This window comes from Urocitellus parryii, chromosome 4, assembly GCF_045843805.1.
Source record: "Urocitellus parryii isolate mUroPar1 chromosome 4, mUroPar1.hap1, whole genome shotgun sequence".
In the NCBI taxonomy this organism is placed as follows: Eukaryota; Metazoa; Chordata; class Mammalia; order Rodentia; family Sciuridae; genus Urocitellus; species Urocitellus parryii.
Window position 1 is genome coordinate 83451799 of NC_135534.1, and position 27686 is coordinate 83479484.

Genomic DNA, 27686 nt, shown 5'->3' on the forward strand with positions numbered 1-27686 from the left:
GAGTGCGTGTTTGGATGTGTGTATACAAAGGTGACCTGAAGATGAGCTCCTGCCGCATACCAGGTGCTAGAGCTACATGTCCATTGTGTAAACTTGCTACTCTCTTGTCTTTGGAATCAAGTATGGTAGTGCCTTTGGAGTCCTTCATTAGATCACTACCAGTTGCTATCTGAATACTCCAAAGGACCTCTTCCTGTAGCTCTGGGTTCATTATTTAGGGAAAGGTCTAATCTAATGGATTTCTCCAGGCAACTCCTTACGTGCTATATGGGAGCAGAAAAGATATACATTGGGAATCTGAAAGGAAGAAGAAGAAAAGGAATGTCTTAGCACTTTTGCATGCATGAATTTGCAATTGAGGCCTGGGAACACTGCTAATACCTTAGCCTCCATCATAATTGGGATAGTATCTTTGGTCTGAAACCACAATTATTGGAGAGAGAAATGAGAGTGGGAGATAAATTCATACCTGCCTTTATTTTCTACCTTTATTTTCTTCAATTCTCTACTGAGAATTGAAGTCAGGGCCTCACACAGGCTAAGCAAGCACTCTTCCACAGAGTTACATTCCCAGACCTTTTTATTTTTTATTTTGAGACAGGGACTTACTAAGTTGTGAGGCTGGCCTTAAACTTGAGATCCTCTTGCCTCAACCTTACAAGTAGCTGGGATTACTAGGCATGTGCTACCATCCCCAGCTCATGCCTGATTTTGGAGCTTGCCAAATGGAAGTGGGGATGGAAAAATTTTCAGGTAAACATCACCACAAACTGGAGACATTAAGGATGAAGGCCTGTTGGGATCCAATCCCCAAGATTAGCTGGAGCCTCTGTACCCCAAGGCATTTCAATTTCTAATACTCAGTATAGCATTTTCCAGTAGAGCTTTCCAGATCCTTGAAGGATTCTCATGCTTTTCTTAAACTGCTCAGAGTGCTCTAGACACACTGTGGGCTTCTCTTGATATCCTGACTGTGAGGTAGGTGAGAGCCAAGCATTCCTCAGCTGGGGTAGGAGAGAAAACAAGAGCTTGACTGGAGATGAAGTGTTTGTGACTGAGCGGGACAGATCTTAAGCCTGAGATTACTGTGTTCCTGGTTGCACCATCTATATGCAGGCTCAACTTTCACACAGGTGGTGTTATCTAGCTTGCCAGGAAGACCAATGCTGCCCATAGTGAAAATGAGCCTTATTTTCCCTCACGCTGACCTAACTGGGCTATGAGAGAGAAAACCCAATTCATTTTGGAATGGTAGAGAAAGAAAAAAAAAAAAAATTCTGTTTCCTATGTCCACAGATGGTCCCTCAGATTTGCATCAAGCTCCTCTCCTTAAAGCTCTAAGCTATAGGGTCCCACCTCTGAGCAGCTCACTATAGCACAAAAGCACCCCCTTAGACTCTTTTTACCTCTGCCTCTGAGGCAGCAGAATGTCCGAAAGCCTCAGATTTTCTCACAAGAGCTCTCACAGCAGTGCTTTTGAGGTACAAGATAGGAGGTTGGTGGGTGCAGCAGTTTCCAGAGCAGATATAAGCACAAAGGCACAGAAAGCATGTTCCAATGCTGGCTGCACATCAGCCAATCTGGAGATACTCTGGCTCCTGACACAGGGATTCCTCCAACAGACCATCCTTGGGGCCAGAGCAAGCTCTGTGAGCCGCAGTCAATGCCAGTCCCTCATCATTGGTAATGGGTCAACATGACCCTGAAACTTCAGTCAAGCAAAGCTCCTGGCTCAAACCCCAGTCACTCTTCTTGAAGTCCTGGGACTGAGTTTGTCCAAGCAGTAAACTTCAACTCCATGTGGTCCATTGTGTTACCTTCTGGCTGTCCTAGCAGGAATGGGTTGCATGGCAGGACCACAAGAGGCTGTAGAGTAGATTGTCTATGTTTGTTCTTTTGGTTAGGAAATAATGTTTTCCTCTTGAGGTAGGAATGTAACTGGGCCCAGCCTTGACTAGCATTCAACATCTTGTAGCTCAATCTCCTCAGTTGTGCTTTCTGCAAAGCAAAAGACAAGTCAATGAACTGAAATCAGCCACACAGTGGTTTCTTGGTATGAACAAGATAACACATGCCACTTGTGGTCTCAAAACCACAAATGAATAATCACAAGGCCCCAAATGTTACCTTTGAGTTTGTGTCTTCTCTTCCTCTGGAATTTATATGAACACTTATTACAGACCCACATGAGGCTGATTAACACTGCGGCCACAGCGGCGAGTAAAGCAAGGAAGACAGCAACAAAATGGAGGTCTTCGTAGAGGATCTCTAGGGATGTGGGGAGGGAAAGCAGAAGACAGATCCCTTTTAATATTGTGAAGTCGACCACCCACACTTGTGTTCAGAGGTGACTCAGACCCCTGTGGCTGTCTTACCAGACACATGCAGGACAATGGTGCCAAACTGGCTGCTCCCCAGGCGCTCTGTCACAGTGATGATGTAATAGCCTGAATCCCGCACTCCCACACTGAAAAGTTGGATGGAGCCATTGTCAAAGGTGCAAACTCTGTCCTTATGGCTTTGGGAGATGTTGGCCTGAGTCCCTGGTTTCCACTCCACGATTTTCTGCACACCCCAGTTGGACGTGTACTTCCATTCAATGGTGGGCACCCCATGGCAGGAATATTCAACGGAGAGCAGGATGTCTTCTTCAACAGTGGCATTGATGATGGACTGGGGAATGTACAGTGACACACCCTGACCTGCAGGATGGAGTGCTAGATGTCAGGCACACTTACACTTTAGTATAATGAACTTATACTTTAGTCAACTTATTTAACTCATTAATTTATTTCACAAGCATTTATTGAGTACCTGTTATATGCCAGGAATGGTTAGAGGCTCTGGTATTGATGCTGTAAAGGTGGACAAGATACAAATTTCCCTGTGTCTAACTTACACTATATATGGGAGAGACACAAGGGATCAACAAGCAAACAAGGTAATTTTAGGTAATGACAAGTGCTGTAAAGATAATGAACATTGCCAGGCGTAGTGGTGCACACCTTTAATCCCAGAAAGTCGGGACACTGAGGCAGGAGGATCACAAGTTTGAGGCTAGCCTGGGCAACTTAGTGAGACACTATCAAAATAAAAAAGAGCTGGGGATGTAGCTCAGTGGTATATCCTCTGGGTTCAATCTCCAGTACCTCAAAAAATAATAATAATAAACAAGGATAATAGTGAGGTGATAAACAGCATTAGATGGCCAAGGAAGACCTTGCTGAAGAAATGACTTTTGAACCGAGACCTAAAGGACAAGGAAGAGGAGAAGGAGGCAACCCTGTGAAGACACAGGGGAAGAGATTTCAGAAGGAACAGAAAAGGCATGGTAAGAATGAGCATGGATGAGTTTGAGGGTCAGAAAAGTCGTCAGAGTGCCAGAAAGCAGTGAGCACTGGAGAAGCTTTAGGAGTTGAGATTTGAGTGGTGGGCAGGAGCCAAGTCATGATTTCGGGTGCTCAGGAGTCATGAGAAGTTATAGGCTTAGGCAGAAGGATGATGTTCCCCAGGAAGCTGAGAATATCTGCCACTGAAAAACATACTGGTTGGGGGACAAGAGGAGCAGTTAAGTGGTTCCTTATCTAAGGAGATAAAAGACAGTGGTGGCAGTCTTGGAGGTTGGTAAAGAGCAATCTGATTTAGGACATGCATTTGGAAGTGGGGAATGCTGACCAACTGGATGTGAATGTGGGGATGGGTGAGACAAGGTGGCATCAAGCAGAAGATGTGGTTGACGAGAAGTGCCATTGGCTGAGGGGTATCTGTGTGCGTGTGTATGTGTGTGTGTGTGTGTGCATGTGTGTGTTAGCACAAAATACTAAGCAGGTACCATGCACCAGGGCCTCTGCCAACTGCTTTATACTTTTCCTGTCCTTGAGGTCTCATCTGATCCATTGTAATTCTATCAAGGATTTACCTCACATTCAACAGTACCAAAACTGAGATTTATGCAGGGGCCACTAATTCCAAAACTCACACATTTAACCTCCATGCTCAAATCAAAGGTCAGTAGTTGGCAGCAGAGGGAACAGAACTTGTGACAAATGCCTCCCACACAAGGAGAGGAGTGGTCAAGATGGCTGCACCCTGGAGAGTAAACAGGGCAGGATACAAACTTGGTTTCTATCTCCACTTCCTGTTTAGACCCCTCATTCTCTGGGTTCTCAGTTTCCCTAGGTACCCTGCTGCATGACTCCAGGGAACCATACCTGTCACTTCTCCAGGGCTTTCTCATTGTCCTCTCCCATCTCCAGCATATCGCATTTGTAACCCTCTTCTAAGGCCTGGCTGGGTATCTAAAATAATCCAATAAATTCCAGGCCGAAAATTGGGAATAATGGCTTTCAAGAGTAAAAGCTGCTAAGTAACAGAAATGTATTTCTCCCTGTAATATTGTAATAAAAAAAGAAATAATTGGTTTGCATCCCTGGTTCCTGTCACATAGCTCCTAAACCTCTTGGAATCTCTGGAGTGGTAAGTATCTTTTTTATGCTTACATGACTGGAGTTGGGGTCCCTTAGATAGCTTCAAGATGGGTGCTGGTCACAAGAGAGATCAAGATTGGAACTTTCAGCCCCTCCACCTCCAACCCTGCCAGGAGAGGGATCCAAGTCAAGTTGATCACTTGTAGCCAATGAAGTGAGCAATCATGCTTACCTAAGAAGCTTCCATAAAACCCCAAAAGGACAGAGATCAGGGAGCTTCTGCACAGCTGAACACATGGAAGTATCTGGAAGGTGGTATGCCCTGAGAGGATATAGAAACTCTGAGCCGGGTTCACATACCTTGGCCTGTGCATCTATTTATCTATAGTCTTTGTAATATCATTTATAATCAATGGGTAAATGTAAATTGAGTGTTTCTCTGAATTCTTTGAGCTGCTCTAGCAACTCAATTGAAGTTCAAGAAGACAGAATGTGGAAACCCCTGATTTATAGCCATTAGGTCAGAAGCACAGGTGCTAACTTAGCCTGTGGGGATCTGATACTACTTCAGGTAGATACACCCTGTTGATATCTGCTGGAATATCTTGTATCCGAATTATTGTGTTACATATGATAGTACGAAAACATTTGCTTCCTTTAATTTCTTGGATACCCCAATTTTGATTATTAAAAAAGATGTTAGGGTTGGGGGTGTAGCTCAGTGGAAGAATGTTTGCTTAGCACAAGGAAGGCCCTTGGTTCAAACTCTATTACTGGAAAAAAAAAAAAAGGTTAAATATTGAAAGTCGAGTGCAATTAGTATATACTCTCCTAGATTCACCAATGGTTAATAGTTTACCATATTTGCTTCTTTCTTGAAAAAAAATTCTCAATTTCATTTTGCTGAACCATTTGAAAGTAAGCTGCAGATATCCTGACACTTCACCTAAGAACAAGCCATTCTCCTAAATATGCACAACATGATCCATTCCCAAAATTTAACTTCCTATAGTACTATTTATTAACATGTGGTATATTTTCACATTCCTTCAACTGACTACAAAATGATGCTTCAAACTGTTTTTTTTTTTGTTTGTTTTTTTGTTTTGTTTTGTTTTGTTTTGCTTACATGTAAAATCTGATCAAGGGCTGCTTACTGCATTTGTTTGACATGTCCTTTAATAAGATTTCTCTACCTTTTTTGTGGGGGGGGGGATTTCATGACATTAAAATTTTAGAGCTCTACTCCAGATTTATTTGTTTAGAATAAAAGTAAAAAACAAATCAAAACTGCAAAAGTGATGTTTTCTTGTGGCATCACTCCTGGAGACTAATCATGTGAGTTTGTCCCATGATTGAGTTAGATCCCTTGGGTGGTATGTGGTACCTTAACAATGGTACATTCTCCCTTGTAATTTAGTAAGGTACTACTTAGAGACCACGTGACTGCACTACCACCCAACTACAGTGTGTACATAGATCTTAGCATCCCCCTATATTTCATAGATGGCTGCAAAATGGTGAACTTTAAATGTTCTCATTCTAAATTTATTGGTGGCAGGCATTTCTCTGTAAAGAGCTACTTATCTGTGTACCTGATCATCCCCATTTTCTCTTAGTGTCCTGATAAACTTTGATTTAAAAAAAAAATTAAGATGTTTTACTCTATTATGCTCCTTATAATTTTTTTCTTCTGGGTTATCTTACATTTGGCCAGTGGTATCCTCTGCCAGTCATTTCAATGTTCTTTGAAATGTTCTCAGTAGTTTGTAAGCATTTTCTTGAATCGAATACATTTTAACAATGTCTTAAAGCCAGAGAAAGAGAAACTTGAGAAATTCTGTCCTTGGGCAGGTAAGTGAGGAGGTCATTTTGTACAGGCTGGTCCTTTTATATTTCATGCTCATATTACTTGGGGTGTCCACTGGCTCTCTCATGGACTACCTTTGGGGTTAAAAACCTAATCCTGGTCTGAACATACGGGAGCTCAATAAAAGAATCCCAGAACTCCAAGATGGAAGGCATCTTACTGGCCAGCCTCCCTCCCAGTGTGGGAAGTCAAAGAGCTCAGTGTTCAGCCTCTGGCAGGACTCTTCCTTGAAGTGACAGAGTATTCTCTACTTACAAGGTAAATTTTGTCCAGATTAGGGAAACTTGATTTTAAAAGCTCCCTTTTATTTCTACCTGAAATCTGCCTCCTTTGCAGCCACACAGACTGCAGAAGTTCTCTTTCAGTATAAAGAGTTCTTCAGATACCTAAGGACTATTCTTCTGACTACTGGAATCACTCCTTCTCATTCAGGCCCTCACTGGTGACAGAGTTATTCTTCAACACAGAACAAAGTGCAGAGTTTAAGGCTCTGGAATAGAGAAGGAAAGAGAGGTCAAATTCTAGGTCAGCCCTGGGAGGGCAGGAGTTATGCGTTCTTCATCCTTGTGTTCCCTGTACCCAGCACAATGCCCAACAACACCCAACAACAGTGTGTACATAGATCTTAGCCATCTCCCTATATTTTATAGATGGCCTGTTGATCAACATTTGTCAAGCAAACGAATAAGTGAATGATCAAATATTTATGGAAACAGGAAACAACATCAGCTGTTTGGGTGGTTTGAAAAATTAGCTACATCTAAAAAGTAATATACATAAAGAGAAGTACAATTTAATTGAGGCTTTAAGTACCAATCATCATGTACTTTATAATCGGTATTTGTTACATATAGTGATGTGCCCACATAGCTATAAGTGGCAAAGATGGGATTTCAAGCAATTCTGCCTGATTACAAAACCTGTATTCTACCTTGTGACTGTCTATTTAGGTATCTATTGCTCTATCATCTATCTAATTTAACATCATCTATTTTTTGTTCCTGATATCTCTGGCCTCACATATAAGCAGTTGGAGTAGTGATTTCTGTAAGAGTTGGAGAACTATATTTAAAACTAGTGATAAATTTGTATCATAATCTCTGTGTGGGGCTGGGGATGTGGCTCAAGCGGTAGCGCGCTCGCCTGGTAGGCGTGCGACCCGGGTTCGATCCTCAGCACCACATGCCAATAAAGATGTTGTGTCCGCCGAGAACTAAAAAATAAAAAAAATAAAAAAAAAAAAAAAAAAAAATCTCTGTGTGTTTCATGTTCAGTCTGTAAACCTTGTTGGCCAGGGTTACTGACAAACTAGTCTCTTAAGAGACTAACTTTTTTTTCAGTACTTGGGGGATGGAACCAAGAGGTTCTCTACCCCTGAGCCACATTTCAAGCCCTTTTTTATTTTTTATCTTGAGATAGGGTCTCACTAAATTGCTTAGGGCCTCCCTAAATTGCTGAGGCTGGCCTCTCACTTGTGATCCTCCTGCCTCAGTCTCCTGAGCTGCTAATATTATGCCATTGCACCTGGCTTCCACCAGCCTTTTGTGTGTGTGTATGTGTGTGTGTGTGTGTGTGTGTGTGTGTGTGTGTGTGTATGGTGCTGGGGATTGAACCCAGGGCCTTGTGCATGCAAGGCAAGCACTCTACCAAATGAGCTATGTCCCCAGCCCACCAGCCTTTTTAATAGGCTTATGACCCTTCATTATGAGTCTTTCAGTTACTTTGGCCCAAGAAATAGCAAAATTGAAGAACAAGCAAACACAATAACCCCAAGTATATTGGCTGCGATACCAGCTGGCTCTCACTGGTTTCTGTATTTTCTCTTACTCAGAAATTTTTATTTAATTTTATTTTTTTCCTCTTTTTTTCAAATTTTAAAATATTTAATTGATAAATGAAGGTTGCATATATTAAAAGTATATATGATAATTATTTATCTATGTTGTACAATGATTATTAATACACTTATCATTACCCATGCTGCACATAAGATCCCCAGAACTTGTTCATCTCTAAATTTGGACACTGTGATCAAGATCTCTTCATTCTCCTTAGGCCCAGGCTCTGGAAACCACTATTCTACTCTGTTTCTATGGCTGCCTGGCTTTCTTTCTTTCTTTCTTTCTTTCTTTCTTTCTTTCTTTCTTTCTTTCTGATTCAACATATGAGGTCAATCATATAGTATTTGTCTGTGTCTGGTTTGTTTCACTTGGCACAATGTTCTCCAGGTACATCATGTTGTCTCAAATGGCAGGATTTTGTTATTTTTACATTTGTTATCTTCATCTTCTGGATTATAGCTGTCGTACAACATGACATGATATCCCACTGTGATTTTGATTTGCATTTCCCTGATAGCTAATAATGTTGAGTGTCTTTTCATGTACCTGTTGTCCATCTGTATAACCTCTTTGGGGAAATAATTGTTCAGTTCCTTTCCCAATTAAGTGCTCTTAAATTGTAAGAGTACTTTGTATATTTTTATTTGCAAATATTTTCTTGAATTCTATAGATTCCCTTTTAATTGTTTGCTGTTTCCTTTGTTGTGCAGGTTTTAGTTTGGTGTTGTTCCATTTGTTTAATTTTGCTTTTGTTACTTGTGCTTTTGATGTCATACCCAAAAGGTCATTACCAAGACAATATAAAGAAGAGCTTTTTCCTGTTTAATAGTTTCAAGTCTTACATTTAAACTTTTAATCTATTTTTTTGTGTGTGAATGATGTAAGATAATGGTTTATTTTCATTCCTTTCATGTGGATGTACAGTTTTCAAACACCATTTATGAGGAGACTATCCTTTTCCCATCATGTATTCATAGTGTCTTTGTAGAATATTAGTTGAACATATATGTGTGGATTTGTTTCTGATCTCTGTAAAGTTCCATGTCTATGTGTCTGTTTTTATGCTGGTACCATACTGTTTTGACTACTATACCTTTGTAATATATCTTAAAATCAGAAGATGTGATATCTTTTAGCTTTGACCTTCTTCAGATTGCATTCGCTATTCAGGGTCTTATGGTTCCACATGAATTTTAGGATTAAAAAAAAAGTGTGTGGGGGTGTGGGGGTGTGTTGCTAAGGATTGAACCCAGGGCCTTATATATGCTAGTCAAGTGCTTTACCATTGAGCCACAATCTCAGCCCTGTTTTATCAATTTCTGTGAAGAATGCCATTGGAATTTTGAAAGTGATTTCATTAAATCTGTAGATTTCTTTGGATAGCATGGACTTTTAACAATTCTTCTACTATATGAACATGGAATTTCTTTCCATTTGTCTGTCTTCTTCAGTTTTTTTTTTAAATGTCTTATTGTATACCGAACATCCACCTCTTTGGTTCTTAAGAATATTTATTTTATTGTAAATGAATCATTTTCATCTCTTCCTCAGATAATTCATTGTTAGCATACAGAAATGCAACTGATTTTTGCATAATTTTAAATTCTGTAATTTTACTGAATTTGTTTTTATTATTAACAATTGTTTAGTAGACTTTTGTTAGGGTTTTCTATATATTAGATCATGTCACCTACAAACAGATAAATTCACTTCTTCCTTCCCAGTTTGGATGTCTTGTATTTCTTATCTAATTGCTCTCTCTAGGACTTCTAAGCACTTTGTTGATCAGAAGCGAAAGTAGGCATCCTTGCCTTATTCCTTATCCTAGAGGAAAAGCTCTCCATGGCTCACCATTGTATTGATAATTGATTGTGGGCTTGTCATATATGGACTTTATATATTGAGGTACAATTCTTCTGTACTTAATCTATTGAGAGTTTTTATCAAGAAAGGATGTTGAATTTTGTCAAATGCTTTTCCTACATTCATTGATATGATCATATAATATTTTCCCCTCTTTCTGCTAATGTGTTATATCACATTTACTGATTTGTGTGTGTTGAACCACTGTTGATCATGGTATATGGTCCTTTTAAAGTGTTGTTGAATTAAGTTTGCTACTATTTCATTGAGTATTTTTGCATTTACATTCATCAGGGATATTGGTCTTTAATTTTCTTTTCTTGTAGTAACTTTTTCTTTGGTAAATTTCTCTTAGAATTGTTCTTTGCTTCACTATACATTTTTAATACATTGTGTTTCCATTTTTGTTTGTTTCAAGATGTTTTTAATTTCTATTTGGTTTTTTTTTCTTTGACCCATTCATTGCTCAGGAGTATGTTGTTTAATTTCCATGAATTTGAGAATTTTTAATTTTCCACCTGTCATTACTTTCTACTTTCATACCATGATAGTCAGATAAGATGCTTGATAGAATTTAAATCTTCTTGAATTGCTAAGAGTTGGGTGGAGGGGGGGACCTTAAGGATTTTAACTAACCAGATATTTAACTAGGTTTAGTTAAGAATTCCTCTTCTGTCAATTTTCCACATATACTTAAGAATAAATGTTTAAAACAAGGATAGAAAATTAACAATTCCAAGGGTTTTAAGGCAAACTGCTTGTCAAATGTTTAAAAAGTTTAATTAATGAGTAACTTACTCCTGTGTCTCATGCTAAAATCAACCCAGAATAAGTCCAGAGAAACTTAATGGCTACTCAATAGTTAGACTTGGTTTAAATATTCTACTCAAGAAGGTTAGTTCAATATGTCAAATTTTAATCATAAAATGGATAGTAGGTAGCCATTAATAAGAATGAGCTTTGTTGCTATAGGTATATAGAGCTCAGTGGTACAGCACATGCTTAGCATGTGCAAGGCCCTAGATTCATTTCCCAACATGAAAAATAAATAAGTAAGCAAGCCAGGCACAGTGGTGCACACTGGAAATCCCAGTGACTCAGGAGGCTAAGGCAGAAGGATTATAAGTTCAAGGCCAGCCTGTGCAACTTAGTGAGACCCTGTCTCAAAATAAAAAAACAAAAAAATGGCTGGGAATGTAGCTCAGCATTAAGTTCTATATGGACAAAAAAAAAAAATGTCTGTGATGGTACCAAATAAATTTATAAAATAGAATAATGATCTCATTTGTATTTGTGTAAATATGTGCTAGTATGTGCATATTATACATGAAAAAATGTTGGAGGAAAATGTGCTAAACTAATTAACAGTCATTACTCCTTTGAGATTGGACTATAATAATATTTTATTCTCTAAGACTATTTTACATAATTTAAGATTATTTATTGAATTTATATTAAAAATACAATATTTAAAAATGTTTTTAAGTTTTCCTGATAAAACCAAGCAATCTGACCAGCAAAGTCTAAAGCCAAATTTAAAGTTTAAAAGTTTGCTTTAATATCTTCCCTTGAATTCTATGAGAAAATCCAGGAGGAACTAAATTTATAGCCATCTCCTTGATAGACGGTGTTGCCTCCATTAAAGAACAAGTCAAAGAAATGAAGATTTCAGCAGGACAGAAGTTACTGGAACCTGAACTAAAGAGCTATCTAAAAGCTCCAGCCCTTAGAGCCAGTCAGATCCTCTGATAACTAAAAGCCATGGAAATAAAGTACTAGGAAGGTGAAGCCATCTACTGAACAATAAGCTGGAACAGAAAGAACACTTGGAACGATTACTTATTCTTTTTCTTACAAATAAATCACATGCTTTTCAGTCTTAAAATTAATTATTTAAAAAAGGGGGATATATTTCCTAATATAACAACAAAGGTCAATACTGTTCAGATCACAGCTCCAGTGAACAAGAATACCAGTTAATAATGAGACATATATTACCAACCTCGTCTCTTAAATCTGGAGTTTAAGTCATGGAGATACACTGTGTTAGTCAACTTTATATTACCATAACAAATACCTGAGATAAGGCAACTTAAAATAAAGAAAGGTTTACTTTGGCTCATGGTTTTGGAGGTTTCAGTTCATGACTGATTACTCCCATTGCTTTTGGCCTATACAGTAAGGCAGCATCTTGGCAGAGAGTACATAGTGACACAAACTGCTCACCTCATGGTGGCTGAGAAGCAATGAGAGAGACCAGTGACTCACAGTCTCCTTCAAGGGCACACCATAATATTTTGGGAAGACTTCCAATAAGGCTCTACCTCCTAAAAGTTCCACAACCTCCCGGAGGCATATCAAACCAGGGACCACACCTTTAACACATAGGCCCTTGATGGACACTTCAACAAATCATAGCATAGACCTTAATTAGGATAAACTCATTTTCACCTCACTAATCTGAAACATCACTTATCCAGCAAATGTGATCATCAGATGCATCTGATAACCAGGAAATAAGCATTATTGTCATTCTCATCTGCATTAAGCCTTTAAGCAGCAGAGAAGTCACTAAGCCTAGGGTTCAGGAGTCCTAACTGAGAAACTGTTGGAGTGAGATGATGGCATGATGAATGATTACGAAAAGGTAGTTTTAAGTGGGAGTGAGGTGCAGTGGAAACCCCTGATGGGCAAGACACACCTAGGTTCCACACTGAGACCTCCACACTAGGAGATGGGGAGAAAGTGCCTTGGCTTATAAGAACCTCAGATCTCCCAAGAAGACAGGTGACATGACATGTCTAAGGTCCAGCAACAGGCCAGTCCCTGAGCAGGCACACAGCACTTGGGGTCATTCAAGCCTATGGGTTAAAGGCTTGGTCCCCAGTCTGAGATGCTTTCGGGAGGTGGTGGATTCTTTAAGAGGTGGAGCCTCATTGGAACTCTTCCTATTATATTCTAGTGTGCCAAGAGTAGCAGCCCCATCTCACCTGTCTCACCAACCAGGGGTGACCAACTGTCTCTGTGCCCAGGATTGAGGGATTTCCCAGGATGCAGCAGTTTCAGTGCTTTCAGAACAGTCCTGGGTCAACCAGGCTAGATGGTCACCCTGAGACTCAACCAAGAAATATTGAAGAGCAGAGATAAAGGACTTCTGGTTTCTGAGGCACCCCAGGGGTACCGTGGGGAATATGCAGTAAACCAGCTTGGGGAAGCTGAGGGAGTGGAAAACCAGTCTGCCATCTGGCTTCCTAACACATATTCCAAGGGATTGAATCCCACGCAGCCCCACCTGAATAGGAACCTCTGCTAATCCCTGAGCCTAATGTGTCCTCCCCAGGCTTTGTCAACGCAGGGTCCTGGTTCACTGGGTGCTGGACTGGTGAAGAGGATATTATCTCCATTTTACAGAGAAGCAAACTGAAGTCTCCCGAGGCTAGGTTATTTGCCCAATATCATGGTAAATTGCTCAGCAGAGATTCAAACCCTGGGTACTTTTTATTCTCTAATAAGCCAGGAAGTTTGCAAGAGTAGGGAAAGAGGGAAGAACACGTTTAAGTTGAGGGGTAAGGAGTAATCTTTTAAAGTCTCAGGAAAGAGAGAAAGGACAATCCTAGCTGAGAACAGAGAGACCACCCAGGGAGGCCCAGGGATCAAAGGGTGCCTCAGATTTAGGATTTGGTGAGCAAAACAGTTAAGGTTGGTAATGGTAAGAGGACTCTACGACAGAGTCGGGGGCAGAGCCACAACAGGTTGAAGACTTCCAGGAGGAATTATCCTTCAGGCTGTAGGAACCCAGGAGAGTGTTCAGATAGAGCCTTGGAGGATCAGAACTGAATTTCCAGACAGTCTGGCAGAGCTCATTGTCTTATCACACATATCACCTGCACTGCCCTGGGCCCACCACAGGCACCACAGGTGACTATCGGTCCCCCAATTCAATAGTTCCATGAGGGTAGGACCTGCCTGTGTGGTTCTCTGTTGTAGACCTAGAACCCCAAAGAATGCCCGGAATATGAATGGGAATTCTTGAGTATTGACTTATTAAAGGGTTATATATCCAGTCTAGGGGTGTGGGGTGCTGAACCCAGGACTATGTAAAGTTGAGCACGAGATAAGGGTTAAGACCCCAAGGCCAGCTCTGGTGTGATTCTTGGGACCAAATTTGCCTCCTTTGCCCTGTCTGAAATACACATGTGATCCTTTCACCTAAACTGCCCTGTAATACATGCATCATGCATTCATTCATGTGCACCAATGCTCCCTTATATGCACTCATGCACACAGAACCTAGTTCCTGAGTTTCTGGCAGATGGGAGCTGTATGTATAAAGAATCCCAAGGAATCCTACCATGGAAGTGAGGGTTTGAAGGAAATGTCAAGCAGACGTGGGTTCAAATACCAACCTGCATTTTGTTAATATCATAACTTTGATCAAGTTACCTCAAAGTCACTGAGCCTCTATTCCTCATCTGTAAAACAAGTATGTCACTTGGCCTCCCAGACCAACTTCTGAAGAACAGAAGGAAGTGTCTGAGATTTCTGCAGGAAGAACTGGCAGGCTATGCACCCCAAATTCCCAGCACCCAGCACAGGGCCTGGCTATAAATGAACAAATGATGACATGCATGCCCTGCCTGTCAAACTATTGCCAATTTGAAGAGACCACAAAGAGGGGATCTGTGTTGAGCTGAGGGGCACTACCTCTGTGTTAGCAGGTCTCCTTTCCTAACTCCAAGGAGAATAGGCAAAGTGTTAAGCATCAACTAAAATATTCATGGCCCTGGCCAGTTTGTGCCATTCTTGAACCAGGTCCCTCTGGAATTTGGAAAGCACAGCTTTGTGTAGGAGGCTGGTACATCAAACCCAAATAATGATTTTCCCCTTTAGTTTTCAAGAACAGCATTGATGACTGACATATGCACAGATAATAGGGTGCCTAGCCCTCTTGTTAGTTCAGGTGATGAATTTCCCCTCTCAGTACCTGATTAGTCAGAAACCAAGGTTCAGCTCATCCTGGATGGGTTCCCAATGATCCTTCTGTTTAATGGCCTTGAGAAGTCACCAGATACCAGCCAAACCCAAACACCCTTAGAGAGAGGCAAGTTTAGGTGAAGGCTGCCAGGCTGCTCACCTTCATCAGGTTTCAGAATTTGTACCCCAACCAGAAAAACCACACCCAAAGAGCAACAGTCACCATTTCCTATCAGTAATACCTGTTAAGCACCAGACCAGTACCATAGTCCAATGAAACCACAGGTGGGAAAGTTGAATAACCTGGCCATTATCAGACTGGCAAAGATGAAGAAGTCTGATAATATTATGCTGTTAGGAGTGTGTGAAAGTTATACTCACCCAGCACTGTGGTGACTGTAAATGGGTGTGATCTGGGCAGCCAAGTAATGAATAAAAATATTAAAATTGCATATATTTTCTGACCCAGAAATTCCACTTTTAGGAATTATTCTGTAGTTACTATGGGAACACAGATACAAAGATGTAAATGTTGTCATGATCACTTAAATGAAGCATTACCAAAGACTGGAGACAATCCATGTATGCACCAGTAAGGGACTAGCTAAATAAATGATCTATATTCATATTTTGGAATACTACAAAGACATTCAGAAGAATGAGGTTGATCCATGTATATTGATGTTAGATGATCTTTAAAGTAATGGAAAAAGCACACAGAGTAGAACAATGTGTAGAGAAAACTTTTGCTTGAATGAAATAAATTATCTGTGTATAAACACACACACACACACACACACACACACACACACACACATACACACAGAAACATCTTATCTATACAAGTTCACAGAACATCTCTGGAAGATTCTTTGAAAACCCAGGAACTGCGGTTTTCTTTGGGGAGGAGACTGAATGTCTGGGATAGAAGGAAACTTTACATTCCACTCACTACCCTTGTGAACAGCTAGAATATTTTAGAAAGTCTTTGAATTACTTAACAAATAAAAATACTATGATCCTAAAAATAAAGTGCACACCAAGAATGTGTGCCTTAGGCCTTTCATATTTGAAAATGTTATTCTCATATGACAAAGTATTTCACAAGCACTAACATCTATACTAAAGAGTTGACAAAATCAACATCTTCAGCATCTCCAAAGATAAATTAAATGCATGCACAGTTGTGACAAAATGCTTTGACTATCTCAGGAAGGATACAGAAGGAATTGGGAACATTCTGGACTCCAGGGGCCAAGGGGAAGACCTAGGCAGCTGGAGGTCAAGACTTTGAAGGATATACATTTTGAATTTTGGGTTGTGTGCAAATATTACATATTGAAACTTAAGAAAAATTCAAAACAATCAAATTAATTTAAAGTCAAAACAATAACTCCTCTCATCTGGGAGGGAGTTATACACAATCTCACTGAAAGACATTCCCAGCCAGCCAGCTCCACAAGATCGTCATGACGACCTCGTCCTTCTTCACCCCCACATTGTCACTGGGTCCTGACTGTCTTACCTCCAAAATGTAACCCGAATCTGACTTGTGCCCGCTCTTCTTTCCCCTATCCTACTGGTCCAAGCTGCCCCCTCTACAACAGTCTCCCAATTTGCCTCACCGTGCCTCCTCACCCTCCTCTAACCTATCATCTATGTGGTATCCTGAGTGATGTTTTCAATATATAAGTTGTATCATGTCACCCTCCTGCTTTAACCCATTGTTGGTTCCCTGATGCTCTAGCAATAAGTTAAAATGTCTTCAGTGGCGTGACCAGACAGGTGAGGTCTGGACTCTGCCTTCCTGTCAGGCCCGTGTCCTCAGCACACCCTCATTCTGTGGGCTCCCAGCACATTGGACTTATGCTCTGATGATTCATCATTTTCTCTCCACCACAGGGACTGTGCACATACTGCACTCTTTCCCTGCTCCCTCCCTACTTGCCTATTAATCTTTATTCTCCCTTCAGACCTCAGTCATTCTCTTCTGAGAAGCTCATTCCAACCCTCTGGCAGGGCCAGATATCCTTTTACATGTTCTCATGACACCTTTCCTTTATAATACCCATCTCAGTTCATATTATTTAACATCTATTCCTACTTTCAATTGAAGTTCCATGAGAATAGGAGCTGCCTTTCTGGTTCCTTGTTGCAGCCCTAGACCTGCAGAGTGCCTGACACATGAATGGCAAACTCTGAGCAGTGATTTCCCCTTATAGGGTTATACATCTGGTCTGGAGTTGCGAGATACAAACCCAGGATTATGCCAAGCTGAGCACCACATCAGGGTTAGGATTCCACAGCTGGCTTTGGTGTGATCTGGCTGCTCCAATACATGTGTACATGTGCACCGAGCCTAGTTCCTGAGTTTCTGGAAGATGGAAGCCAAAAGAATCCAAAGGAATCCTACCAGGGAAGCAAGGGCTTTGAAGAGATGTCAAGCAGACATTGGTTCAAATACTGACTTACTCTTTCTTAACATCATGACTTTGGCCAAATTTGTCAAAGTCACTGAGCCTCTATTTCTCATCTGTAAAACAGTGGTGGCCAGGGGCTGGGGCTGTAGCTCAGTGGTAGAAGCACTTGCTTAGCATGTGTGAGGCACTGGGTTTGATCCTCAGCACCACATGAAAAAAATAAATAAATAAAATAAAGTAAAAAAAAAAAAAACACAAAACAACAACAAACAGTGGTGGCCATAGCCTCCTCACAGTTCGGATATGTTAGAAGAAATCAAAGTGAATGCATGAATGGCAAGCACCTAGGACAGCATATCCCATCCCACAGTAAATAAACAATAAGTGGTCAGCAGGGGCATATACCAGTAATGCCTAGAAGAATCCCAGGACTAATCAGACATAATTCATAGTCTATACCTCAGGCCACTGCAAACATATCAGGAAATACAACTTTTAAAACAAAGAAAACAGGCAAATTGCTTTTCTGACTCTTAATTGGAAATTACAGAATGGTACAAGATCTACCCTCCTCCAGCACATCTGTTTCAGGGCAACTGGGACTGGGCTGGAGTTGGGGGATCTGTTGTTTGGAACAGAGGGTAGAAGAGGAGGGAAAGATGCCAGTTGGGGAAGTCAGGGAAGCACATGCAGTAAAGCCAGCAGACCCCCAGTGTAGGGATCTACCTTGAATATAGCCAGCTTGGTTGTAAGATCCATCATGCCTACCAGGTGACCTTAGCATGCATTCAAAACCTTATAGGATAAACAAAGTGGTTAAGATGGTCAAACTTCTCATGCTGGCCACTAACCTCTAGATTGTTTCTTGTTTTTTTAACTGATGTTTGACACATTAGTAGCTTTTCCCCCCTCTATTCAGAAAGCCCAGATGCATTCTGGTTGGCCATGGGCCACCTTCATCTAGTTTAGCATATAAACACATTCCTCTTGATAGTGACCAAATTATATTGTTATACTGTGTAATATGTGCATGTACAAATATGTAACAGCAAGTCCCATCATTATGTACAACTATAATGCACCAATTAAAAAAGTGGGGAAAAAATTAATAAACCCCTTCCTCCTGCCTCCAGGGACAGGGATCCTGTTGTCTTGCTGCTGCCGAAAACACACTTCGGTCCATAAGTCTCAATAAATGCATTCTGCAATTTTGGATCCATCTGCCTTCTTTGTCTCTCCACACCTTTTGCCCTTGGCAGTCAGTTCTTGTACAGCGGGTTTTCTCTGAAGCATCCTAGTTCTGCTTTGGCTGCATAGGCCCAAGCTGGGTGACTTTGCACAAATTCCTTCACCTCTCTAAGCTGCCATTTTCTCATTCACAGTTGGGAATCTTTGTGGCTTGGCTGTCAATGATACAATTAAAAGGAAACAATTAAAACCCCCATGTGGGTAAGAGATCTTGATAATAACCAGGAACAACTCTGGAGTGGAGGGGTGGGGGATATTGGTTCTTTTCTTTTTCACCCAAAGGAAGTCCTGATTTTAGGTCAGAGAATTCCATTTAATCTCCTCCCATTCAACAAGCATTTGGGAAGGGGTAGGGTCTGAGACAAACGTTTAATAAACACTTACTTCTAGTCACATTCCATTTGGAAGTTTGTTATTTTAATTTGTCTGTCCCATCAGTTCAACTCCACCTCTTCTCAGAACCTTTGCAGAGAGAGCCTTGGGAAGCCATCTCTCCGGCTCTAGTGATTGGACCAAGGCAGACCACATGTTCTGGGATGGGCCAATCAGATTCTCTCTCCTGAGTTTGGAATTGAGATGAATGGTCCCTCAGTTCTTCGGTGTCTCTAAAAAGAGGAGTGATGCCACTGGAGGCCACAATAATTGTGGAGAAAGCTGCTCATGGGTGGCAGAAGCACCAAGGCAGCCGGAGTGTGGCTTAGGCACTACTGGTGGGGAGAGGGTGCTCTGGGATGGGGGGAGCAGGCAGAGGGCTTCTGGGATCCTTGTTTAGTCGTGGGGAGAAACTTGGCTTGTCTTCCATCCTTGACAGATGAGATTCCTCAACTTCTCTCTGAAATGTTTACCCTTTCCCCTGGTACTCTTCTGTTCCATACAAATTGACTAATCTCTCTGAATCTCTTTCTCAATAAAGTGGGTGTGTCACAACAGCTACTTTGCAAGATTGTTGCAGAGTCAGTGACTGACACACAGTAAGCCTTTAGTTTTTCTGTTTCTCTCTTAGGTGATTAAAAAAAAAACTATATATATATATATATATATATATATATATATATATATATATATCTCCAAAGCAGAACTAGGATGCTTCAGAGAAAACCCATTGTACAAGAACTGATTACCAAAGGCAAAAGGTGTGGAGAGACAAAGAAGGCAGATGGATCCAAAATTGCAGAAGGCATATATATATAATATACATATTATCAGAGTTCACCAATGCTAGTTTGAGAAACTGGTGCAACAGAGTGATCAGGGGCCTGGTAAGGCCTAGATAGGAGCCACAAACTACAGGTGAGCCCAGAATCCATGTAGAGCATGGAACCACCAAGACTTGCTCTCTATCCAAGATTCCTACCCTTTTTGTTGCCTGCTATGTTTTAAACTGTGCCCTAAAAAGATATATTGGCATCCTAATCTGTGCTCAGAATGTGTATCATTTGGAGGCAGTGTCTTTACAGAGGTAATCAAGTTAAAACGAGGTTATCAGGGTGGGCTGTACACAGTGTGACTGGTCCTTCTAAAAGAGGGAATTTGGCTGCAAAGGAGAGAATGCCATGTGAAGATGAAGACAGAGATAAAGTGACTCTTCTTTAAATCAAGAATGTCAGATATTCCCAGAAGTCACCAGAAGCCAGGGTGGAGGCCTGGAACAGTCTTCAGAAGGGAGCAGCCCTGCCAACACCTTCATGTAAGTGAGGCTTCCTTCAGGACTGTCAGATGGGGCTGAGGTATGGTTCAGCAGTAGAGCAGAGCACTAGCAGAGCCTATGTGAGGCCCTGGATTCCATCCCCAGCACCAAAACAAAACAAAATAGAACACATTGCCCTTCTATGACCTTTGTTTCCAGAGTAATGGTCCTCAGTTATGTAGTTTGCCAATTGGAAAGGACTGAATCAGCTATTCAAGTTGTTTTCAAACCCTGATTAAATCATCCGGGAAGTTTTAAAAAATAGTACTCTGGACTAATGGATTCAGTCTTTAGGGATGAGACCAAGGCCTCTGACTTTTAAAACTTCCCATGTGATTCCAGGGTGCAACAAGGTTGATAACCACTGGAGGTGTGCAGCCTTTGCTACGGTGAAGACCATTTACTGTACCTCCTTCTGGGGGCACTTTAACAAAGCTTAAAGCCAAAGAAGTGTGTGAGGGAGGAATGTTTGAAACACTTGAGCACTTTCAGGGAGACATTTGGGGGAGGTAGACTCTTTCTGGTCTCCTTCAATTTCTACTCTACCTGGTTAGTCCTATTTCTATTGACATAGGAGAAACAGATAGGCTAAGTAATTCCATTTTCTCCCCCACCTCCAGTTTCATAATGCAGTGTTTCGAAGTATGTAGCTGCATCCAAATCATTGAGAGGACTTGTTGAAACAGATCACTGAGTCCCCTCCCTCCTTCCTCATTCAGTAGGTCTGAGGTTAGGCCCAAGAGTATGGATTTCTAACAAATTCCTAGATATTGCTGGTGCTAGTTCCTGGACCACATTTGTAGAACTTCAGTAGTAAGGATTTTGCAAGACCTCAGTGAAAAGTGGTTGCCCTGGTGCTTTCAGAATCTGGGAGGCTTAGGCCCCTCCTTTCCTTTTCCAGCATTGCTAACTCCACTTCTGTAAGGTAGGGGACCACCCATGATGCACAACTCATCTTGGAGGAGGGAAGACTGGGACAGACAGGCACTGCCAGAATGAGGGCAAATGGGCAAAGAAGAAAAGAAGACAGGTTCTGCTGAGTGGGATTGAGGCAGTGTGTGCAATGGATTCTAGAGTCAGACAAACTTGTGTTCAAAATTGCACTCTACCAGCAATAACTATGTGATCTAGGGCAAATTTATTAATTTCTTTCAGTTATAGAACTTCTGCACTAAGGATACCATAATAATACTATGCATAACTCCTGCAGAATAACAAATTTAAACAAGACAATACCGTGAAGAGCCTATCAGTTTCTAACACTTAGTGACTGCTCAATACATTACCATTTGGGAGAATTCTTTGAAGTTTCACAGAGTAGTTACTGAAGTGGTCAACTCCCCATGCCTAGGGGTGTGTAAACAGAAGCTGGAGAGATTGCAGTAGTATGTTTTTTTTTTTTTTTTTTGCAGTAGTATGTTTAAGACAGGAAGATGGCATGTTGGGTGAAGGAGGCTGGTTCTTCCTGCTTCAATCATGTAAGTATAGAATTGGAATGAGCCTTTGCTATGGTATAATGTTGATGTCTCCCAGAATTTGCATGCTGGAACCTGATGTCCAGGGTGATAGTAGGAAGAGGTGGGATTTTGGAAAGTGATTAACTCACAAGAATTCCACCAGTGGCATATAAAAGATGCTCAAGCAAGCCCTCCTGTGAGGATGTAGAAGGCCCATCTGTGTGAAACAGGTTCTCACCACATACTGAATCTGTCTTGAGCTGGGACTTCCCAGCCTCCAGACTCATGAGCAATACATTTCCATTTTTGTTTGTTGGCTTTTGAGATCTCACTACATTGTCCAGGCTGGTCTCAAACTTCTAAGTGTAAGTGGTCCTCCTGCCTCAGCCTCCCGAGTGGCTGAGATTACAGGTACATCATGATGCCTGTGATTTTATGTTGTTCATAAATTACTCAGTCTTAAGGTATTTTTTTACAGCGGCCCAATGGGTTCAAAATAGCATTTGTAAATCTGAAATTCTCTTCTGGAAATGCAGCAAGAGATTGAGCAACTTTAAATTCTTCCCTGTGGAATTCCAAAAGGAATTTTTCTATCATACTTTTTTCCAGGTACAAACAAGGGCCATCCTTGTTGGGTGGGAATTGTTCTTTCTGAAAGACCATGGTTTATGGTAGAGTAACACCTGTGCTTCAAATCAGATGCCAAGAAAGCCAGGCATGGCAAAGGTGACTGCCTCCCTTGCATAACCCTGGAAGTGGGGAACTGGCTGGGTCTGCCCTCTCTACAGTGAGCTGCAGGACCTGGGGTCAATGTTCAGGCCACTGGTCAGCCTGGGGACCTAGAATAGGGTTCTCCTCAGACGCCTCTGCAGTCAATATGTGTTGAACAGGGGGACAAAGGAACAAATGAGGTGACATGCTCTCCCACCATTTTTTCAGAAGGTGTTTATAAGATTCCTTGAAGTTACTTGGAAGGGAAGTACAGGATGATCTAAGACAAGGTGCATACATGACTGGATACCCCAGACTACAATATGGTGTTCCTCCAAAGAATCTAATGGGCCATTTTCTCTCCATCTTTTAGATCTTAGTTTAAACATCATTTCTTCCAGGAAGCCTTTCCCAACCCCTCAGTACTAAGTTGAGGGGCCCAGTTCTGTGCTTTCATTGCTCCCTGTTCCTCTGTATTAACACACTTATTCCACACTGTGATGATGATTCTTTTGATTAATGATTTATCCTCCTAGATCAACTGTCAGCTCTGGGAACCAAGGCCAGTCTATCTTGGTCACCAATGAATCCCCAAGATCTAGCACAGTGCCTAGCAACTCTGGCTTTCCATGAACACCTGCTGAATGAATGAATGCTTTAGGCAAACCCCTCAACTTCTCCAAGCCTCCGGTTCCATATAAAATAGGGACTCATAGCACCTCTTTGGAGGATAACTCTAAAGATGAGTTGAAAGCAGTTATTATAGTATCTGACACCAAGTAAGTGTGCAATGAACAGTTGTTTTTCTCTTGTAATTGCTATTAATAGTTATACAAACTCAGGAGATACTGGTCTCTCTTTTCTCCACCTCTTCCTCCTCCTCCTTCTTCATCTTCTTCTTTTTTTTTCCTTCAGTACTGGGGATTAAACCCAGGGGTTCTCTACCACTGAGCTATATATCCCTAGTCCTTTTAAAAGATTTATTCTTGAGATAGGGTCTTAATAATTTGCAAGGCTGGACTTTAACTTGGGATCTTTCTTCCTGAGTTGCTGGAATTATAGGCATGAGCCACCACACCCAGCCTAGCTCTTCTTATCTTTGGTTTTGTTTTAAGTGATCTTTCTAAAATACACATGTAGCTGTGTCTCCCCTGGCTCTGAAAAACCTCAATAATTTGTTCCTAACTTTCTTTTTAGTCCCCATCTCCCATGTTTTCCCCTCACCCCCAATTCCACTTGTACCAAACTACTGACCACTCTGTAATGCACATTTACCCCCTCAACCTCAGCTCAGATCACCCCCTCCTCTTTCTTCAGACCCTGTTCTGTCTTCAAGACACCTCTTAATGTCATCTTCTCTGTCAGGCTCACAAGGCTTCCTCAGCACAATGTACAGCCTGCCTTGTACTTATGAGAATTGAGTGACAGCCCATCTCCCCTGCTAGAAGGAACAGTAGGTACCACCCAGTGTTCAGGTCTGCAACACCAGCAAGCAGCAGTCTGTGACGTGGGAGATAGCTCATTCAAGCAGGAACTATTGAACTGAATTGACCATCTATCTGACCTAAAGAAACAAGTTCCAGATCAAGAATACCTGAAATCTTACCCTCAAGTATGTCGAAAAGTTGGTTGATGGGGAAAGGAAAGAGCAGGTCTCATGTTCCACTTTTAGGAACTGGCTTCTGAAAGGCTTCTATCCAGCCCCATAGTAAACCTGGGGTAACAACCTTAGCCTACTACAGAAGGTCAGACAGTCAGAGGAACTTCATTGTAGCTCCTCTTACCAGTACCTGGCAGTCAGGGACCCATATCTCTACCCTCCTCTGGCACTGGTGTAAGGGTCTATTAGGGGAACTATTCCAGCATCTTCCACCCAAGATCCAAGACCTTCCCAAGCTCCATTCCATGTCAAATGACTCCTTAGACTGAATGTGAAGACATTAATATGAGTCACTGAGAATACAGGCATGCACCACCATACTCAGTCCTTCAGATCTTAAAACTAGAGAATAATTTTTGCTGAATGCTCTGCCTTCAGAACCCAGTGGGGTGGGGTCACAACCCCTGAAACTTTGTTGTGTAACCCTATGTTCCCCAAGGCTCTGGGCAGTCACTCTCTGGCCTCTTGAAACCAAAGCAATGTCCCTTCCCACCCTTTCAAACTGAGAAGGCAGCCCTAATGATCTCTGAATCTCTTTTGGTTATTCCTCTCCTATCTGGAAGCACAGTGTAGATTTAAGCTGAATCACTGTATGGTTCTGTCCCATAGGATCTAAGAAGTCCACATTCTTCCTTCATTTTTTTTCCTGTCTCCATCCCTTCAGTTCAAACTGAAAGTATATCCGTTGGGGTAGTTGATTACCCTCTAGGTTCACACCCACACTAATCTTATCCAACACTATTGCCACACCCTTGGTGTTCTCTTCTGTACATGGTTTTTAATTTTTTTGCGATATGAACAGTTGAGAATTTTCCAAACCTTTAAGATCTGGTTTCTTTTTAGTTTAACAATTTCTCCTTTCCTCCCTACTTTCTTTCCTTCCTTCTTCAAATTCTGCTATGAGCCATCAGGAGGAACCAAGCCTCTCCTTTAACATTTCGCTTAAATATCTCCTCTGATGAATATCCAATTTCATCTCTTGCAAATTTCTCCTTCCACAAACTATCAGAACATAGGCTGGGAGAGTGGCACAGTGATAGAATGCTCACCTAGCCTGTTCGAAGCCCTGGGTTCAATCCTCAGCACCACATATAAATAAAGAAAAATTGTCTTTTCTCCATTGTCCATACCCCTTGTTTCTGTGTGAGCCCTCATCAGAATTGCCCTTAGTATCCAAATTATTAGCATGCCCCTCAAAACTCCACCAGCCTCTATCCATTATCCAGTTCTAAAATCACTTTCAGAGTGTTCAGTATTTATTACAGCAATGCCCTGCTTCTCAGTACCAGTTTCTGTCTAGAGCAAAATGCCAAAAAGTGAATTAAAAACCAGATATTTATTTCTCAGTTTTGGAAGAAGTACGAGATCAAGGTGCTGACAGATTTAGTTTTAAGCAAGGGCTCTCCTGGCTTACTAAACTGCTTACTATGTTTTCACAGGGCAAAGGGAGAGAGCTTTGATCTCTCTTCCTCTTAATTATAAGGACACTCATCCAATAAGAGGGGCTCCAATCTCATGATCTCATCTAAACCAATTACTCCCCAAATGCCCCACCTCCAAATATCATCACATTAGAGGCTAAGGCTTCAATCTATGAATTTTGAGAGAAAACATTCAGTCCAAAACAATGTCATAGAGGAAAGATTTAAAACACAGGGTATTTGTGTTTGTGGGTATGGCATAACACAAATCTCAGTATAAATGATGAATGTCAATTTTCTGGAGGAAGGCTGTGACAGAAGCTGAGGAAGCAGAGGAACTGTGAGAGGGAGGAGGCCCACTCTGCACCGTTAAGGCTGGGCCACAGCACAGGCCTCCTTCAGGCAGGTACACATTCATTCAGCATCTGTTAGGGATAGATATGGTTAGCACTGGGCAAGTGCTAGGGACTCAGAGCTGTGCAGGAGACAGTCAATGAATAATTGCATTTTTTCTTGTCTACCAGATATTATGTGTGCTATTTGGTCTGCAACACCCTGCCATTTCCCTGTCCCACTTCCCTGGCTGTTTCTATCCATTTGTTAGGTCCGGGTAGGTGTGACTCCCTTTGGAGCAATTGTTTCCACAAGCCTGGGTTCTGATCCTGTAGGCTCCTACAATGTGGAGTCTCCTGCCTCACAAGCCTTGCCACTCTCAGGATGGCACTCTTGTTTGACTGTCAGTATAAGCACCTAAGCTTCCTGAGGACAAAACTGTGAACCATGGTGTCCCCAGTATCCACTGTGGCCTGCTTCTTTCAGGAGAAAGTATAATTAGTGAGTGAGTGAATGAATGACTGGTCCCTGAACATCAAAGGCATCTGTACACATGTGTACCAATGGTGGTTGGAATCATATGCTTGGGGCTTACAAAACAATAGAGAAGTTCACTGCCATATTCAAACACATATTCATCTGCAGACTAACAACCAGCTATTTCTTGTTCCACTGCTGAGAGAGGAACATACCCCATCATAGTCTTTTTGCTTTCTAAGATTTGCAACTTTCAAAGCTGGGCTCTAGCCAGAAGTATAAAGAGCAACAGTGCTAGATGGCTAGGTTTGAATTTTGGCTTCACCATTGATTAGGTGGTCACCTTGTGCAAGTAACATAGCCTTTCTGTGCCTCAACTTTCCTCACCTGTGAAACATTTTATAAGGTTGTCCTGAGGATTAAATGATAGGAACCTTGTAAAGTTAGAGAGATTGTGAACACACTCTCGTCCCATATAAATCTCAGTTGACTAATATGTAAAATGGGAATGATGATAATGATTGAATGAATGAGAAAGTAAAATTGCATTACAATCTGCATTACAATTTGTGTCCACCAAGTTTGTGGGACAGTGGGCCAAATCATGTGGGGATTCTAGAGCTAGCCATCCAGAGCAGTGTCGCATGGTGAGGACCTTCTCTGTCCAAGAAATTCAGGAACCACTGCCCAACTCAAAACCCGCTAAACGCTTTTCTTTCAGAACCAGGCTGCTGTGGGTTGTCTGAATGGTCAGAACACTCTGATGACCCAGGAAGTCCATGGAAGGATGGAGGGATACCTATAGTAGGAGGTGGGGTGCGTGAGCCTTTGGAAACTGTAGTCTGGAGTCTGGTTATTCCAGGAAAAAATAAAATAAAATAAAACATGTCGCAGAGGAGGCAGCCTCCGCGCGGGGAGCCGGTTATCTCCCAGCCGGCTTCCGGCTCCGATAACTGCTGGCCAAGCTCGTCGGGCGGGGTGAGCGCCCCGAAGTGGCCCGGGCCGAGGGAGCCTCTGCTCTGTCCCCGGCGCTTCGGCCGCGATCGGTGCCGGGACTCAGGCTGCGCGTCCAGCCGGGTGAAGAAGTGGAGCGGGGCCTGCCAGCGGGCTCGCCGCGCGCCCTCCACCGGACAAAGTGGCCCAGGGCAGCCGCGAGACCCCAGAGCCCGCCCCGCCCCGTCCCGCCCCGCGCTGCCGCGCGCTTACTCTGCAGACAGTGGGCTGCGACCAGGCAGAGGGCAAAGAGTCCCAGGGAGATGCTTCGGGTCTTCCTCCACCCGCACCGCAGAGGCCTCAT

The 27686-nt window shown here is 42.0% G+C and overlaps 1 protein-coding gene across 1 annotated transcript; it reads right to left on the bottom strand.

Moving 5' to 3' along the window:
- Nucleotides 1-1933: 1933 nt before the first annotated feature.
- Vstm5 (V-set and transmembrane domain containing 5) lies at nt 1934-27686 on the bottom strand. Its single transcript, XM_026396133.2, has 4 exons — nt 27596-27686; nt 2376-2702; nt 2128-2268; nt 1934-1998 (listed from the first exon to the last, which is right to left on the bottom strand). Exons 1-4 carry the CDS (start codon nt 27684-27686, stop codon nt 1955-1957), a joined length of 603 nt encoding a protein of 200 aa, XP_026251918.2. The 3' UTR covers nt 1934-1954.

Bases quoted from the DNA above. Each gene is read 5' to 3' on its own strand.
- Vstm5 (XM_026396133.2), bottom strand. From the start codon at position 27,686: ATGAGGCCTCTGCGGTGCGGGTGGAGGAAGACCCGAAGCATCTCCCTG. The intron at 2,703-27,595 runs GTAAGCGCGCGG...TCCATCCTGCAG, and splicing joins CGCAGCCCACTGTCTGCAGA to GTCAGGGTGTGTCACTGTAC. The intron at 1,999-2,127 runs GTAACATTTGGG...TTTGCTTTGCAG, and splicing joins GAGAAGACACAAACTCAAAG to AAAGCACAACTGAGGAGATT.